This window comes from Pteropus vampyrus, unplaced genomic scaffold (assembly GCF_000151845.1).
Source record: "Pteropus vampyrus isolate Shadow unplaced genomic scaffold, Pvam_2.0 Scaffold123, whole genome shotgun sequence".
Classification (NCBI taxonomy): domain Eukaryota; kingdom Metazoa; phylum Chordata; class Mammalia; order Chiroptera; family Pteropodidae; genus Pteropus; species Pteropus vampyrus.
This window is the reverse complement of record NW_011888904.1, coordinates 2,734,692-2,752,275: the sequence shown is the minus strand read 5'-3', so window position 1 is coordinate 2,752,275 and position 17,584 is coordinate 2,734,692. Positions and strand designations below refer to the sequence as shown.

General features: G+C 49.2%; 1 protein-coding gene across 1 annotated transcript in view; it reads left to right on the top strand.

Moving 5' to 3' along the window:
* Window positions 1-17,584, top strand: part of GABBR2 (gamma-aminobutyric acid type B receptor subunit 2) — a 350,397-nt gene that overhangs the window by 317,709 nt on the left and 15,104 nt on the right. Inside the window, exons 14-15 of the mRNA XM_023534233.1 lie at window positions 13,040-13,150; window positions 17,436-17,582. Of these exons, the coding sequence (XP_023390001.1) occupies window positions 13,040-13,150; window positions 17,436-17,582 (258 nt within the window). The remainder of the gene's footprint in view (window positions 1-13,039; window positions 13,151-17,435; window positions 17,583-17,584) is intronic.

Here is a 17,584-nt window from a genome sequence, read left to right as displayed (position 1 = left end):
ACAACATTCTCATTCTACTCAGATCCCCTTGGAGACTTGTGTTCTCATACAGGCCCCAAGCCCTATGGACATAGTGACAAGATGAAGTGTGACCAGAATGGGGAAAGAGTAAGAACCTATGCCATGTAGGAAGAGTTGATAGCCCAGCAAAGAGCAGGCTCTGACAGACACAATCACTGGCCCTAAGCTTCAGAGGGACTGTCCTGGGGCCAAGGGAGGAGCCATGACCTGCAGGGCCACAGAAGGCAGAGCTCGGGATCCGTCGAGGAAGTTCTGGAGCTACAGATTTCAGTTTAGGATGAGAAAGAATGTTCACATTTTACTCTAGCCTATTCCAAAATTAACTGGGCTTCATTAGGAGGTAGTGAGTGTCTCATCAACAAAGGTGAGCATAGAAAAGTTAGACAAGCTCTTGGCAGGGACGGCACACTAAGGAGAGAAATGAAAGAAGATACTTGAGTCTCTTCAAGCCCAAAAATTGTATGATTGTACTAAATAGAATAGTTTAGTAATATAACCTCAGAACACATATGTATACATATACATACATATAAGTATGTGTGTGTATGTGTATTACTAATGGGTGTGGGTGAGATGAGTTGAGAACAGCTTCAAAGTTATAACGAATTGGAGCATCATGTCCACACCGTAAACTCCGTCATTGGTGCAGAGGAGAAAGCACTGTCAGGGCAGAAGGAAACTGACCCAGAAAAATGAGCCCCACTGCAGAGTGAAGAAGGGGACATGCACACTCTCCCAGGGCCCGTGGCTGCCCAGGGACTCCCACGCGCAGCCAACAGTGGCAGCACCAATTACAGTATCCTATTTTGGAACAATCTTTGCAACACTGCACTTTTGGGGCTCCCAACCCGCTTGCCTCCCGGAATGACAACAGGCAAATGAAATGGATGCATTGTTCTCACACGCGTTACCACGGGCACGTTTATGTCTGGGCTGTGTAGTCTTTTGTTTTCCGGGCTCTTGCTCGATGCTCAGAACAACCCTCAAAGCAGGTGACTCCATCTTTCCTCAGAGGAGAACCTAGGGCTCAGAGTGAGCACATGACAGATCTCCGGCAGAGCCCTTGTCCAGAGGCAAGGCCAGCAGCTGTCCATTACACCAGGTCACTGCGGTGTCACCCTCCTGCCTTTTAGCAGAGGGCAAACTAAAATCTGAGGTACAGCAAAGAATGCAAGAGAGAGAGAGTACTTGAGGCTCATCCAGGCAGCCAGCTTCCTTTCTTCGTGGTGAGCTGGGACTCCCAGAATGAGCGAGAGTTCCAGGGAAGAGCACAAACAAGGGAGAGGGCCCTAGGCCAGGAGTAAGGACACCGGGCTCAAGCTCCAGGTCCTCGGGTTTCTTGCTGTGTACCCCTGGGAGAGCTACAGCTTGTTCCTGGGCTCAGTGTTCTCTATACAAAATGGCAATGAGACTGATGGCCCCACTAAACTCCTAGGAGTATTAGGCAGATCTAATAACATTAAAAACCATAAAATTGAGTGCACGTGCACAGCAATAACGGAGCATAGTAGCTCTGTCCAGGATTCCACACGCTCCAGCTTCCTGATTTCGAGCATCTTTGCACCCTAGTTCTGTCACCTCCCATTTCACACCAAGCTGGGCTTGGACTTGACAGCAGGGAGTCTCCGTGAACCACCAGCCAGGCCGTGTGCGGAGCAGCAGACCTCGTGAGAGGGTGACAAGAGACATGGCATGGGAATGCCCAGGCCAGGACCAAGGAGGGCCAGCTCAACTACCTTGAGGTCTGAGCTGGGAGGTTCAAAGGCTGGGTAGTTCTAGATTTGTGGTTTAAAGCCAAGGTTTGGGGAGTTAGGTTCTGTCATTGAATGCCTGTTGCCTTGAGCATGTTACTAGGTGATTGGATTAAATGGGTAGCTTAGCCCAGCATCTGGCACACAGTGAGCAGTCAGTAAGCGTTGGGGGGATGGAGGAAGAACAGGGAGTGAAGGGGATGGTGGGGGCAGTGAGAGAGGAGGAGCGAAAGATCTCCAACAGGAGGCAGCGGTCCTCCCCAGAGAGAGAGGCGGGAAGCACAGTGGCCTCGGAGGGAAGGGTGAGAGGGCCCGGGAAGATTTAAAAGATGGAGGAATGGGTGCGGTGTAAGAAAGGACATCCCAGGACCAGAACGCAGCTCAGTAAAGGACCAGGAGGGGAGGGGAGGGTCCCGGCCACGTGAGGTTGGCAATGGGAGTTGAGGCTGGATAGACATGTGGGGTCCAGTCGCAGAGGGACCAAATGACTGTCCTGTGTTAAACTATTGTTTTTGTTTATTCTCAGGATTTAATTTACAACATCTCAGAATTTGACTGTACCCTGTCTGCATCTGAGAGACATCATTTTCCCTTTTCTTCAGCCCCTTTTGTGTCTCTCCTCTCTCCTTTCATTGTTCTATTCACTCCCCTACCCGCCTGGGTCAGGGCCCCCGGAGTCTCACCATATGGCCCTCTTGCCCCTGCCTGCTGTCCAAGCAGCCAGCTGTGTGCAGGTCAGGCTGGTCCCAGGGCTGCACGAAGGAAGCGTGCTTCTGCTCTCAGCTTAGAGGTGGTTTGGCCACAGTGGCTCCCACGTGTGCCCTGGGAAACACACTCCTGCAGACTTCTGCCCGGCCAAGTCGGGGCATGAGGGCTGGGCATCCTCGTCCTATTGAGGGTGGGTGGGTGCAAACCAGACTCCAGGCAGCTGAGCCTGGGGGTCATCTGCTTCTTTTCTGTTGTTGCCACCAGAGAATCACCTAATGTTGGCATTCGAGGGACCTCAGAGGGGAAGGGGCTTGCTTGCCCAAGATTGATCAGCAGAAACTTCTACTCAATAACTCTGTTTCTACAAAACTCGGGTGACCATGTGAATAGTTAGCCCATAGACACATCTCAATATCAGCTGGGGCTTTATAGGCCTTGAGATCCAGAAAGAATTACCTCAAACCCCCAAGATGGGGAGGCCTGGAGATGTCCTGAGCCTGCTAGATTTTGGATCTTTCCTAGGCCTTTTTGTAGGCACAGTTTCCCTTCTCTTCAGCCCCACTGGTGTCCAACTGCCCCTGGTTCACAGATATTGTCTCTCTTCCACCCACAGTACCCAGGGCAACTCTCAGGCCCTGTCCAGGTTCACCAGCATTCCCCTCTTGCCCATCAAGCTTTTCCTGAGTTTTAGCAGAACTTCCAGAAGGTGTGGAAGTCCGTGGGGCAGGAACCAGTGGCCCAACCAGCTTCCCTCCTTCTTCCTGCCTGTCTTCTCTTCTACCTCGCCTTTTGATTCTCTCCTCCTTCCTCCCTTTCCTGGCTCCCACAGTGGTTTTGGAATACTTGGTGCCCGTGGCATTTCCCTTCCAGAGTGATGTTTTGCCCCAAAGTTGTGGCTCTCCCGGAAGGGAATGCTCATCTAGCTGCATCCTCTCCAACACTGACGTACAACTCAGTGCCTTCCTCAGTCACATCAACTGTTCTCAGTCATTGCTTAGTCTCTCCCCAGTTCTTTTACCAACTCGAGAAAGAACATTTGTTACACTTCAGAAATGTCCTTAGAATTAAAAGCTCTTCTAAGCATTCGCTTGACTCTGGAACAAGGACTGGAGACATGCTAAACAGGCAGCCCAGATCTGGGACGGTGGCAGAAGTGTCCAGTTCATGAGGCAGACCCTGTGCCGCCCAGTCTTCCATTTCCAAAAGAAGCCAGAAATCTCGGTATTCAAGCAAAATCATCTGTATTTTAAATACTGACTCTGAAGTCTAAAAATTTTAAACACCATGTAGGTCAAGTAAAATATATCTACAGCCCACACCCACCAAGGGCCACACGTTTCTCTCTGCTCTAGAGCCAAGAGAAGACTCCCCACCCGCCACCCATTCCCCACCCGCTCCCGGTACCCAACCATCCTTGGTGACCCTCTCTCTCTTGAGGATGTGCTGAGCGACCCGCCTCTCTCCAGTTGCTTGGTCATCATTTCATCTGGGGAAGTATGTGTTTGGGCACTGGTCTGTCATGACCCAGCAATGTCAGGCTCTGAAAAAATGCATGATGCCACACCCCTCTTGCTGATCAGATGCTGCAGACCACAAAGCCAATGCCCAGGAAGCAGCAGTGCCATTGCCCGTTTACAATGTACCCGTGAAGGCCCCCGTGACCCAGCACCTCTTAGCTTTGGATTTGGCAGCAATACCAGTGAGCTCTTCCTGCTCCGGGCTTGCCCCAGGGGCCCCAGACACGGGCAGAGGAGAACAGGGACGCCTCCGAAGGCCTCCCCCGCAGGGCTGGTAACAGAGCCAGACTGCAGGGAATGACAAAATTTGAGATGCATGCGCTTCCCCTGCTTTGCAGGAAAGAGGTCTGGCTTGACTTTGCCTCTGCCTTGCCGTGTCACCTTAAGCAAGTCTCTTGTCCTCTCTGAGCCTGTTTCTTCACCTGCAACGTGGGTATACAATGCCTGGCTCCTTCACCAGACTGCCCTGAGGTCAAAATCGAAGAGACAAAAACAGATCCTAGTGCAAACGCATTTGTGAGCTGCAAAGGGCTAGAAATGTTAGACCTGTTACTCACTTGTCAGCCCTTAACTTCCCCAAGACGATCCCAGCCCAGCTATGACCCTTATACGACCACAGAATTTCTCATTAGATTCCAAGGTCAAACGCAGGATGCCTCTCTGAACAGGACCGGGCAGAGGTCCCGCTGGCCCACTGGCATCCTAATGCTGTGCCTGTGCTCCTTGTCCTCTTCAGCTAGGGCCCTGCCACCTCTCCCACCTCATCTCCCCTCCAAAAAGCAGAACTCTGTGAGGGTGTAGCCAGCAGGCATCAGGCAAGTGGCTCTGGGCCCTGTGCCTGCTGATCTGGAAGCCGCCTTAGGTGTACTTGAGCAAGGGTACACAGCACCAGCAGACTGGATAAGTCCAAAAATCAGAGGTCTGCCCTCATCCAGCTCTAGGGGGCTGACGTGTCAGTGCCCAGCCCCCGTGAACTGTAAGTCCTGATAAATGGTGACTGGTGAGCCGCCCACAAGGCCAGCCCCGACTGTGCCAATCCACAGCATGGCCCAGGGCATGGGAACGGGTCAGGACGCCTGCTTCTCAGTCTCCACTCAGTCACTCACTTGTTATGAGTCCTTCTCTTGTCCTCAGTTTCTCCATCTGTAAAAAGGAATTGGACTAGTGCATAATCCTCTTAGTATTTGGAAATGGGAAGTCGGGGGAGGGAGATTTGGGCTGTCACAGTGAATAAAGAACATTCCTGGCAGTTAGTGCCCAGGTGCCAAGGGTTCTCAGTGTCCTGCACTGAACAGGACAGTCCTTCACAACAAAGAACTGCACCCCTCCCAAAGAAAACAATGCCGGAAGTGCCCACGTTGGGAAACCCTGGCGGGTGATCTCACAGGTCCCTTCCCGATCTGGGATTCTGAAAACATTCACCCAAACTCGCAATCAAACATTCTAAAAAAAAATCTTACCTTGAAACGACAGCTCCTAGCTTTGCTGCCTCAGAGATGTGGGGCTGCTGCTGTTGAGATAAGCAGCCCAGCCCCGGAGGGATCTGGAAGGTTCCTCCCGGCTCCAGCGCTCAGTGACTCTGCAGTTGGAGATAATGATGAAGGTTTACTCATAAGGAGCAGGCTTTCCAGTCTCTAAAGGCTGCTAAACACACCGGTTCCCTCCTTTGATCGTCTTGCCAGCGCTGGGAAGTTGCAGACGATTAAGCCAAATGCCCAGAAAGGCTTAGAGATGTGTTCAAAGTCACACAGCTGGCAAGCGATGGACTTGGGATCTGAACCAAGTGCCCTTTCCCCTCCCTGCCCGGTTCCTTGATGGGACTCCTACACACGGACCTCCCCGAAAAGAGGCGGTGTCAACTCACCTGCCCAGGAACAGAGAAACATCTCAAGAATTTGAAATGCAGCCTGAAAGTCAGACATCTTCCCCCTCCCCACCATGTACACTCAGACTCCCATTTCTATACACACATATACTAACCTACCCATTTTGCTATATATTTCAAAAATTTAATCTGAAATTTTAACAAAAAAGGAATAGTCCAGGGAGAAAGTTCTGAGAGCCAGCTTCTGGGAACTGGTCAGAAGGCAGATGGCACCCCCTCCTTTAAAGAAGCATTGGCCAGGTGGGGCTTGAGAACCTGAGCCACCCAAGCAAGCAGTGGCAGCATAAGAAGTTGATGGGAGTGGAGCCAAGAGCCCCGTGATCACAGCAGAAGCCCATGGCCCCCTTCATGCTCTGCCCAGGCTCCCCACCCTCCCTGCCTGGATCAAATCCCTGCCCAGCCCTCACTGCCCTGGCCATTCCCATGCAGGACATACAGACACAGTACTGCCAGGGTCTGGTCCAAGGTCAGAACACACAGACAAGCAATATCAAGTCTGCCCTTGTGCTAAGCTGTCACTTTGTGTCAGAGGTGTGTGAGTGACAAAGGCATCTTCATTCTTAACCAAAGATCTGCTAAGCTGAGGACCAAATGTCACACTGTTGTTTAAGAACCTTTAACACCTTGCTGCCCAAAGGGCGGTCCCTGGACCAGTAGCATCAGCATCACCTAGGAGCACGTTAGAACTGCAGCTTCCAGATCTGCTGCCCTGATCTGCCTGTTTACAAGCTCCCCACGTGGTGTGTGTGCTAGCCCCTCACTTATTGCACTCCAGCCACACTGGCCTCCTTTTGCTTCCTAAAATATGCCAAAGTCTTTGCCATTTCAGGTTCTTCTCCCTTGCCGTTCCCTCTCCTAGGAAGGCTCTCCCCTTAGGTTTTCAAATAGCCGGTCTTTCTCATCATTCAGGTTTCAGGCTAAACGTCACCAATTCAGAAGAGCCTTCTCAGACTACCTGATCTGAAGTTCCCCTGGAGGCGCCCCTCAAAATACCTTGTACCTCCCTTTAGGAATTCATCTCTCATCACCCTAACTCATAGCTGTGCCGTGTGATTCGTCAACCTCCTGTGCCCTCCGCTAGAATGCACGCTCCAGGAAGGCAAGCATCGCGTCAGTCCTATACTCCTGGGCCCCAGCATAGAGCACAGTGCACGGCACACAGTAGGCACGTGAGAAATACTGATGGAGTCGATTCTGAATGAGTGAATGTAGTGCAACTATAGTCATCCCTCTATGATTCAGGCTCATATTAACTATACTATAAATTAACCCATGGGCTCACCCTGCGAATGGGTAACTGGGGTCTAGAAAAGGGCAAGGACTTGCCCAAAGTCACCCAGCAAGTCACTAACAGGATCAAGGCCTCTGACCTTTCAGGCCTCCGTGCCTCAACCATGCCCGGACCCCCTGCCTGTTCATTTTTGTGGCCTGACAAAGCAGGGTGTTGGCAGGGGCCACTGACCTACATTGTGAATAACTGCATTATGCAGAGGGACTCTCAGGCCAGCTGCTCTCCTTTCACTGCACAGATGGGGAGGCTTTCCCCCAGCAGCTTCTGCATGCCTCCTGCTGAGCAGCGGCTGGACCAGGAGTCAGGTGTGAGCACTTGCAGCCTCTGGCCATCACAGACAGGTGTGGGCTCTCTGCTGGGCACTGCACCCCTTCAGGCACGAAGAGTATTTTATCAGCTTGAATTCGGCTTGCAGCACCAAAGCACAGCCTTCACAGAGCTCTGGGGGCTTCAGGGGAGGCCTCTATTGAATGTTTAGCAATTAAGTCATTCCTCCCACGAGCAGCACCTCACAGGTTATAGAGCAGGTTTATACCCACTGTCTCTTTGGAATTTTGCAGAATGCTTGAGAGAGGCAAGGCAGGTTGGAGAGAGCACACGATGAGAGAGGAAAAACACTGGTCTGGGAGTCAGACCTGGGTTTGAATTTCAGCTCCGACCCTAGCTGGACATTTGGGGCAAGTCATTTAACCTCTCTGTGCCTCAGTTTCCTCACCTGTAAAGTGAGTTCAACACCTTGTTGGATTCTTATGAGGCTTCGACAAGATGACGTGTGTAGAGCTCACAGCTTAGCAACTAGCACATCATTATCACGCATGACAAGCAGCCTTTGGTTTTCTTAGGGCAGCTGTTCTTGGTGAGGTCCATGCACTCTCTCCCTCTGAGGCTGCCTCCCAGGGAATCATCCTGATCTTACTCGAATGGAAGACCCATGAAGATAGGGCTCCTGTCAGTCCCGGTGACTGCTGCATTCCCCATGCCCAAAACAGTACCTGGCAAATGGTAGTGCTTGATAGTTATGTATTGAATGAATGAGTGAATGAATAAATGAATGATACTTAGGTAATTGCTCAGGTGAGCAGCAAGTAAGCAAGAAAAATAACAAAGAGAAAAAAGCAAGTCGAAATATCTTATAGGCCAGTATCCAGAGCAAGGGAAACATTCTTGGGCCAGTGGAGATGCTACAGTCCACAGCTGTGCGGGAAAGTGGGCCTGAAGTCCTGGCTCAGGCCCTTATGTGAGGTACCAGCGTGGCATCTGCAGAGGTCAGTGCCCTGTAATCACTGGCCCTTGGCTGCATGGCTGTCCCACAGTGGGAGCAGGGTGAGTGCTGTGGGCAGGTACAGCCTAGGCCCTCTAGCCTCTCAGTAGTACCCCTGCACCCCATCTCCACTGCCCCAGAAGGGGGCAGGGGGATCCTCCATGGTGCCTAGAAATCTGGCCTCTTTTAAGGCCATTGGGTGCCTTTTAGAATAACACAGGATGCTGCTGAGGGCTTTGCCACAGAAGTAACTGTCCTCAGAAGAGGATGAGCCACAGCCTCTTGGTGGGACTCTCCACACGGTTCTTTGGTGCCCTCTAGTGGCATTTTGGTGCATGACAAAGACTCTAAATAAGTGTTAAGGTAGTGGCCGCGTTCCCCGCCCCATGTTGTTGCGTGGTCAGGTGCATCTCTTCCCATGTGTAACTGCTCAGACCACTCTGAACTCCAGTTCCAGGCACGAACACGACAGATCAGATAAAAATAGGCAAGATGAGGCCTGGCTCTCAGTTTTCTTTGAGATTCAATACAGGGGTCTTTTGACTTTATTCAGACTCCCTACCCCCTCGCCTGAACCTGAACCTCATCACTCCTAAAACCACTCCCAACCCCTGTCATTCTGATCCGTATCCAGTGTGCACGGACCTGGAGCTATATGAGTGTGATGCTCATGACCAGGAGATAGTTATGGCTTGTTTCTGGATCAGTTCCTGTATCCTGAGGAGATGGGGTAGAGGCATCTCTACCACCTTTGGGGACCACTGACTTCTCTGAACTCTGGGTAGGCCCTTGGTTTTCTGCTCTCCTCCCAGCTCTGCAGCCAAGGCTGTGCTTAAGCTTAATGAGATGGATGATGGACTGAAAGACCAAATGTAAGAATTAGGATTTCAGATTCAAAGAAGTCAGAGCAGACCAGGATGGGGACATGAGAAGGGGGATTACTAACAAGGTAAAAGGTAACCAGGCTGGAATGTCAACTGCAGAAGAGGGGAGACAGATCTAGCAGCAGTTCAGTGAAAATTGCCTGATGAGTATTATTCAACCATAAGGAACATCTGAATCACCAGTGCAAGGTAGATACTTAGAAAATCAAGATCTGAAGCAGGGGCGCAGGCGGACTCGCTCAGCACCAGCTGGAGTGTTGAGCTCGATTCTAGGCTACAGATCAGTGGTAAGCAGGAGCAGGGTAAAGGACCAGGTCGACTGGTGAGAAGAGGCAATGTGCCTCCAGTACTACTCTCCCCGTCTTGAGGAAGGATGTGCAGACTCAAGCAGAGAGCTTGGGATTATTCTGGGGAGGGAGCCCCAGAGGAAGGACCAATGGGTGGAGCTACAGGAGGTAAAGGCTCTGGTTCAATAAAAGACTGTGCAACCATCTCAACAAGAGTGGATGGAGGGGGCTGTCTGTCGCCGGGGGTATATGAGGCAGATAACCATTGTCAGCTTCCTGTGAATAGAGTTTTCATTACATTGAACTTGAGTGTATGACAGACTCTTCCTCTACACAGAGAATCTAGGAGTCCATGAATTATTGTCTTTCATTGTAGAACAACAGACACGGTCATCATTAATGGGTTTGCTATTCATGCATGACCATCATGGGCCTGTGCTACTGCATTCTGATGTCTGCTTGGTTGTCAGACATTAGAGAAACCCAAATTCTGCCACGAAGTCACTGTTGACCTTGGGACCAAGTCCTTTCTCAGTCTCCTCAGTTAAACAATGAAAAGACATCAGGAAACTCCCATCACCCTTAGCAGAAGCTAGCCCAGCTCCTGGGTGGGTAGCAGTGAGAGGTGGGGTGACCTGTAGCCCTGGCCACTCTGACTGTGGTTCCTGGACATCACCTTCCCCTGGGGTGTCTTTCACTAGTATCCACTGCCACCATTGCAGAGGCCTCAGGAAACCTTCCTCTCCCCACTAGCACCCAGTCTATGTGTGGACTCAATGAGCATGGAACTATAGAGACTGAGCTAAGTCTTTCTGTGGCTTAAGATAATGAAAAGAAAATCAAGTCTGAGAGGACATGCAATTGGATGATCTGGTTACAAAATGTCCTGAGGCCACAGGCCCCACCACCCCCAGCTCCTCCCGCTTCCATGTGGGAACACCATCTTTCCCCAACTCACAGGTGCCCAGGCCATTGCCTGCCTCAAAGGCCATTCCTAGAGAGCAGGGCCAAAAGAAATAGTGTTTCCATCCCCCACCTGCCTAAAGTCTGCCTTCCATATCCCTGGATCCCATCAAAGTGCCCCTTCTTCCTTGTGATTGACCCTGGAAGTGCCCACTCCTTCCCCTCAGGCATGTGGCTTTACTCTGGGTATCAACAGGACAACATCCTGAAACATAGTTCTCAGATGAGATACCTTCAGTGAGATCTGTTCTAAAGGAAAACAGATTTGAAAAGAAATCTTCAACTTTACTTAGTAAATTTGTTGGTAGTACATGAACATAGCAATTCTGAAACTATTTTGTACAAAAGATTGAGTAAATGAGTGAATATTTTGATGTTGTTGGAAACTAGAGATCTCACTGTGGGAGAGGGAAGATGTAAATTTGGAATAAGGGAAGGCAAGCAAGAACCTGTGGTGTTGAAGTTTATATCTATAGCTAGATGGGAAGATAGAGATAGAATGGTGATAAATGCATGGATGGATGGATGGATGGATGGATGGATGGATGGATGGATGGATGGATGGATGGATGGATAGATGGATGGAAGGAAGGAAGGGCCAAGAAGTAATGATACTCCAGAAACAGTGAGTACAACTAGTGTCCAGATCTTGGTTTCTATAGACCACTCTCACTAAAAAGAACAGTCTGGAGAAATGGCTGATTCCAAGGCTGGGGCAAGAAAAGCACAAGGAGAGCCTGGAACGTCTTGTGCCAAGAAGTGGGAAAGTGCTCAAAAAATTTATAGGGACACATTGAAAAAACACAGAAGGCAGCATGAAGGAGTTTTCCATTGGCCAAATCTGGAAAAATTTGAGCATCAAAATGAATAATTATATTAATAGATTATAAGACACTGAATTAAAAAGAAACCCACATGTCTATACCAATATATGTAAATAAATGAGAGGAAAGGGAAGATCTCATTTACAGTAGAATGCCAAGTATTTAAATGGAATGATAGAGTTAGAAAATCACCAGTTTGCAGCCACCAAAGTAATGTGACTCAGGTAGGAATCAATGGATGCTGAAACCACTGAGTTAATGGTTGTGGGGGAACAGGATACTCACACAGTCTCAAAGTATCTCCCACAGATTATTTATTAATTACAAGGGGGAAATGGTGCCTTTGAAGTGGAGAGATCTGGCAGACATCATTTCAACCAAACGATCACAGTTAACATCACCAATAATGGGACAAAATGCCATCAAGTGCCCCTGAAGTGAAGCATTGAGGAGGCCAAAACATCACTTACGTAGAATTCCTGCCAAGAACATATAACCTGAATCTAATTAAGAAAACACATTCAGACAAACCCAAATTGAGGGACATTTTACAGAATAACTAAACTGGATACTTCAGAAATATCAATGACATGAACAACCACAGCGGAGAAACTGTCTGAGATTAAAGGAGATGAAAGACATGACAAGTAAATGCAATACATGGTTCCAGATTGGACCCTGCTTTAAAACCACATTTGCTTTAAAGGACATTATTAGTCCAATTGGTGAAATTTGAAAGTGGATAATATATCAGATAATATACTGTATCAGTGTTAACTTTCCTGAATTTGGCCTGTGTGGTTATGTAAGAGAATCTTCTTGTTCTTAGGAAATACATGCTAGATATTTAAGAGTAAAGGGTCAGGATGTCTGCAACTTACTCTCAAATGGTTCAGGAAAAAATATATGTACAGTATGTATTTTTTCATTCTCCTCTTGCCAACACCTGCCTGATTCTCCCCCAGAGTCTCTCAGTTCTAATTCCTGAGCTTGGGTAGGGTCCTCTCTACCCACCCCCACCCCATCTTTGAGCAGAGCACTCTATACTAGGAAACCTCAGAGGTCTCTGACCAGCCTCTGGATTGCCTGCCTAGGGTCAGGAGCCCACCCCATATCCAATCAACTCTGGCCCTGGATGCATCATGTGATATATCACATGGCTGCCTCTACTGCTCCCTTAATGGGGGTGGTAGCCAAGAGGGACTCCTTAAAAAGGCTTGGTAGGCCCCAAGCTTGGCCCAGCCAATAAATATTGTATCTCTAGCCACCCAAACTAACCCCAGACACACCTAAAGGCCTCCCAACTTAACTTCATGCTTCATTCTCACCCTCACTTTTTCAACAAACAGTACAGATGCATGCTCTGGTCCAGGTCTTGTGCCAGGTTCCAGGGACAAAGAAGTGACCCAATCTCTATCTTGAGAACCTCTGACTCAAGTTGGAAGGGCAGATAACTAGAGTTCAGGGCCGAATCATGACCAACAAACAGAAGGCAGTCAATGCTGGTTGAGGCCTGAGGCCCACGGGAACACAGAGGTGGGGTCCAAAAGGCCTCTTGGTGGCACTGGTTATGGCCATCAGGTAGGGACCTAGATGCTGGAAGGGTGCCCAGTGCCATCCCTGGGTTTCTGTTTTCTCTTTGCACAGCCGGACCCAGCAGGACGAGACATCTCCATCCGCCCTCTCCTGGAGCACTGCGAGAACACCCACATGACCATCTGGCTCGGCATCGTCTATGCCTACAAGGGGCTGCTCATGGTAGGTGCGGAGCAGGAGGCAGAGCAAGGGACGTGCTTCCCTGCCTTAGCGCTCTCTCCGTCAACACAGAAACAGATGGAGCCCCCAGGACTCAGACTTACTCTATGCCAGGCTGGGTGTCTGCCACGTTACCTCATTTCTCATAACAAGCCTATGAGATAGTACAAATCATGTCCCCATTTCACTGATGAGGATGCTGAAGCTCTGTTTGCCCAAGGTCACTCAGCTAATAAGTGACAGAGTCAAAAATCTTTGCGTGTGTCTCATAGTTGCCACTATACCACTCCTGGAATGGCAATCTGTTGATGTCTAAGGCATGTTCACATTCTGAATTTCACTGGATCCTCTAAATTCTTGGGAAGTGAATGGACTCATCCCCATTTTATAGATGAGAAAAATAAGGCTCAGAGAGGTTAAGTGATTTGCCAAAGGCAACTGAGTAACCTCCAGTCTCAGAACCCAGCCCTCCTTCCTCTCTACTCATCATATACCAAGCCCACCTCACACAATCGTGGAATTTCAAAGTTACAAAGGACTTGAAAGGTCAGCCCCATCTTACCTTATCTCAGATCTTGAAAAGTCAGCCCCATCTTACCTTATCCCTGATCCTTGAATCTTCTCTCCACATCCTGTGAAAACTGTGCTTCCACTTAAAATCCCTCCAGTGACAGGAAGCTGCTACTACAACCTCCTCAGATCTTTTCACAGGAAAGTTAAGCCATCATCTGCAGCTGTGTGGCCTCAGCTTAGAAGCGGAAAAGGAAGTCCTCTCCAAAAGTCAGATAAACTGGGTTTTCTTGCACTGCTCAAGTGCTTCCTCACCTGCTGCTGCTTCCGACAACTGTTAGTGATTGATCCTGTGTCCTTCAAGGGGCCACACCAGAAGAGCAGGTGTTAAGCGACCTTAGGATTGCCCCGTACTTCATACTACTTGAGACTCTCTTCTGGTTTCCACAGAGGTCCTTCGAGGACTACGGGGCTGCCATCTGAGCCCACAAAGCAATGACCCTGGAGGTGTCCACAAGAGATACCCAGAGTGGAAATAGGACCTCGAAGATTGGCCAAAGGTCCTGGACTTGGAAAAGGATACACTCTGAGGGCATGGTCACCGGGGCTATCAGAGACAAGTGGCTCAGACCTGAGGATAGAACCATCATCGGTGGTTCTATCAAAATTGCCAGAAGGCAGCTCTCAGGTTCATGTAAGGAAGGATGTTATATAACACAGCAGTGTCCACAGGTGTGATGGGGTTCCCTGGAAAGAAATGAGCTCCCTGTCACAGGAATTGTGCAGCACCCCATGACTTGAGTTTCCCCAGCCCTTGTTGAGTAAAGAGTGAAACTAGACTCTTTCTAGTATCCCTCCCACCTCCATGTCCTTGATCCTGAGACTCTGAGAAATTAGATTATGTGAATCAGATTAACTCTTTAAACTGGATATATCTATAATGTTCTGGCTATTCATTATCTTCTCCTCCTACTTTCAAAAGTTATTGGAGATAACTCTTGCTCTTCCAATGAAGCTAATACCATCAATCAAATCATGTCAATAAAACTGTGACAGCACAAATGTTTTACTGATTCCAATATATTCAAAGGACTGTCCACAGCCTTCCTGGCCCTTAGGGTTTATGACTAAAATCCCACCTGCTCTGGAACCACAGAATCTCAGGACTGGAAAGAATATGCACAGCCTTATAGGCCCACTCTGCAGTCAGATGTTTCAGCATCCCCCAAGTATTCATTCACTCACTGCTTTCACACCTCTAGTGATGGGGAGCTCACCCCCTTCAAAGCAGCCTGTGCTATCCATGGATGGTATATTAGTTTCCTGTGGCTGCCATAACAAATCACCACAAACTGTTGGCTTAAAATAACAGAAATTTATTCTCTCACAGTTCTGGAGGCCAGTCTGAAATGAAAGCAGGATTATGTTCCCTCTGAAGGCTCTAGGAGAGAATGCTCCCTTGCCTCTCCCAGGATCTGATGGCTCCAGGCATTCCGTGGCTTGTGGCTGCATTATTCCAGTCTCTACCTCTGTCTCATGGCCTTTTCTTCAGGTCTCTCCTCCATGTGTCTCTTATAAGGACTCTTGTTATTTGATTTAGGGCTCACTCGGATAATCCAGTATGATCTTATCTCTAGATCCTTCTTTTTATCTTCTAAGACTCTTTTTCTAAATAAGATCATGTTCTAAATTTCTGTGGATTAGGACGTGGACATATTTTTTTAGGGCCACCATTCAACCCACTAGAGATGGGTTGCTTTTCTGGAAAGCTCTTCCTCATCCTCAGCTGAAATCAACCTCAATGTAACTTATGTCCATGAACCTTCATTCTGTTCCTGGAAGACCTAAGAACAAGTTATACTTTCTATTTCCTCCTGACACTTCAGAGTTTTTCAGCCAGTCCCAAGTTCCCCAGACTAGCCCACGTATTGTGACTGGTAGAGACTCTCACCACAGTTTGCTGACCCACTGGCAGTATGGCAGGGACGAGGCACACAGACATGTCAGAGAGCAGACGCCCTGGCACCCACCCAGCCCTGACTCTCACTGCTGTGGGACCCGGGCAGGTCACTTCACCTCACTGAGCCTCTGCTTCTTCCCCTGTAGGACAGGGACAGCCATGCCCAGTGCCCTTGAGGGATTGCCAGGGGCCACATTCAAGGAACCAGAACAGAGCAGGCTTCCACAGCCAGCCGTTGGTTTCCTTCCCTCATTCGGTATCTGCTTCCTGGGCTTCTGGTTTCCCATTTTAAAAGGAATTTTTACAAAACAAATCAGTCTGCAGGATAACACACCAAGAAAAGAAGAGGAAAACAATCATGATTGTATAAAATAATACCTATTGCAAAATACCTTTTAATATATTTCTGTGCAGGACATCTCCACTTACAAAATGCTTTTACATCCATCCTCTCATTTCATTCAGATAGAAACCTCGTGAGATAATTACCTTCCCATTTCATAGATATTGAAATTGAGGCCCTGAGAGGTGAAGTGACTTGCCCAGAGTCACACAGCCAGTAGATAGCAGAGCAGATTACAGATCCTCCAGCCTTGTACCAACCACCCTTCTACCACACAGCCTTGCGCTGCCAAACTGAATCAAACCCCAAAACTTAGTCCCTCACTGTGATGTTAAATGGCTCCTGCAGATGTGGGATACCCCGAGCTGCGGTGATGAGGTCACAGGGAAAAGGAGTCTTTGTCGGAAGGCCTCCTACAGGTGCTAGACCACAACCAAAGCCCCTGCACCAGTCAGCAGTCTTGGTCAGCTCTTCCTCCCACCCACCGCACCACCGTTTCTGCCCTGCACTCCTTCCGTGCTTCCCTCTGCCACCTGCCCTCCCCTTAGATGCTGTAGCAAGGCTAGACTCTCAGTGCCCTGCTTCAGATCACATTTGACTTCTACCCTGTCCAATTCTGTCGGGAGATGTATTGTCTAAAAGTAGAGGTGCAAGTGACCAAAAAAGCCTACAAAAATAATAGTGGCTAAGGAGATAGCTAATTTTCCTCTTGGGTAAGCAATCTAGGGGAGGCTTGGGGCCTCCCAGCACCTGAGCTTCTTTCACCTTGTGGCTCCCCATCTTCATCATGCCACTTTCACAGTGTGGCCTAAGATGGCTGCTCGAGCTCCACCCATCCCATTCCACTCCATCTATTAGGAAGGAGGAAAAGGAACACCTTTCCCTTTAAAGACACTTCCCAGAACTTGAACAGACTTATTATACACGCTCTATGGCATCGTCCAGAAGGTAGTCATATGCCACGCCTAGCTTCAAGGACAGCTAAGAAATGTAGTCTCTGATCTTGGTGGCTATGTGTATTGGGGGTAACAGAAATCCCAAACACAGGGGCTCTGCCTGGTTTAATAGAAAAAAAGACTAGCCTGAACTTTTAGAGACACAGTCCACTTTTGCCACCATAGTGCTATGTGGCCTTGGGCAAGCCCCTTCCTCTCTCTGGGCCTCAGCGTTTATAGAATAAGGGAGGGTGTTTGAGATCAGGTCTGAAGTTCCATCCCACTAAGGCCTCCTGTAGGCCTGCGTGTGAACCAGGGGTGGAGGTAAAGGAAAACCAGGCAGCTGTTGCACCCCCAGACTCAACCCAAGGCCATGAGACAGATGGTGACAATAAGAAGACCTGGCCGACAGCAAAGCCCCAACCTCCCTCCCTCCAGTCCCCACTTCCTGACTAACCCTCAGTTCAGTCACTTCTCAGGGCAGAGAGCTTGTGCCACCAGTTGGTAATGACCATCTCCCCTTTCTGTTCACCATTTCAGTTGTTCGGTTGCTTCTTAGCTTGGGAGACCCGCAATGTCAGCATCCCTGCACTCAACGACAGCAAGTACATCGGGATGAGCGTCTACAATGTGGGGATCATGTGCATCATCGGGGCCGCCGTCTCCTTCCTGACGCGGGACCAGCCCAA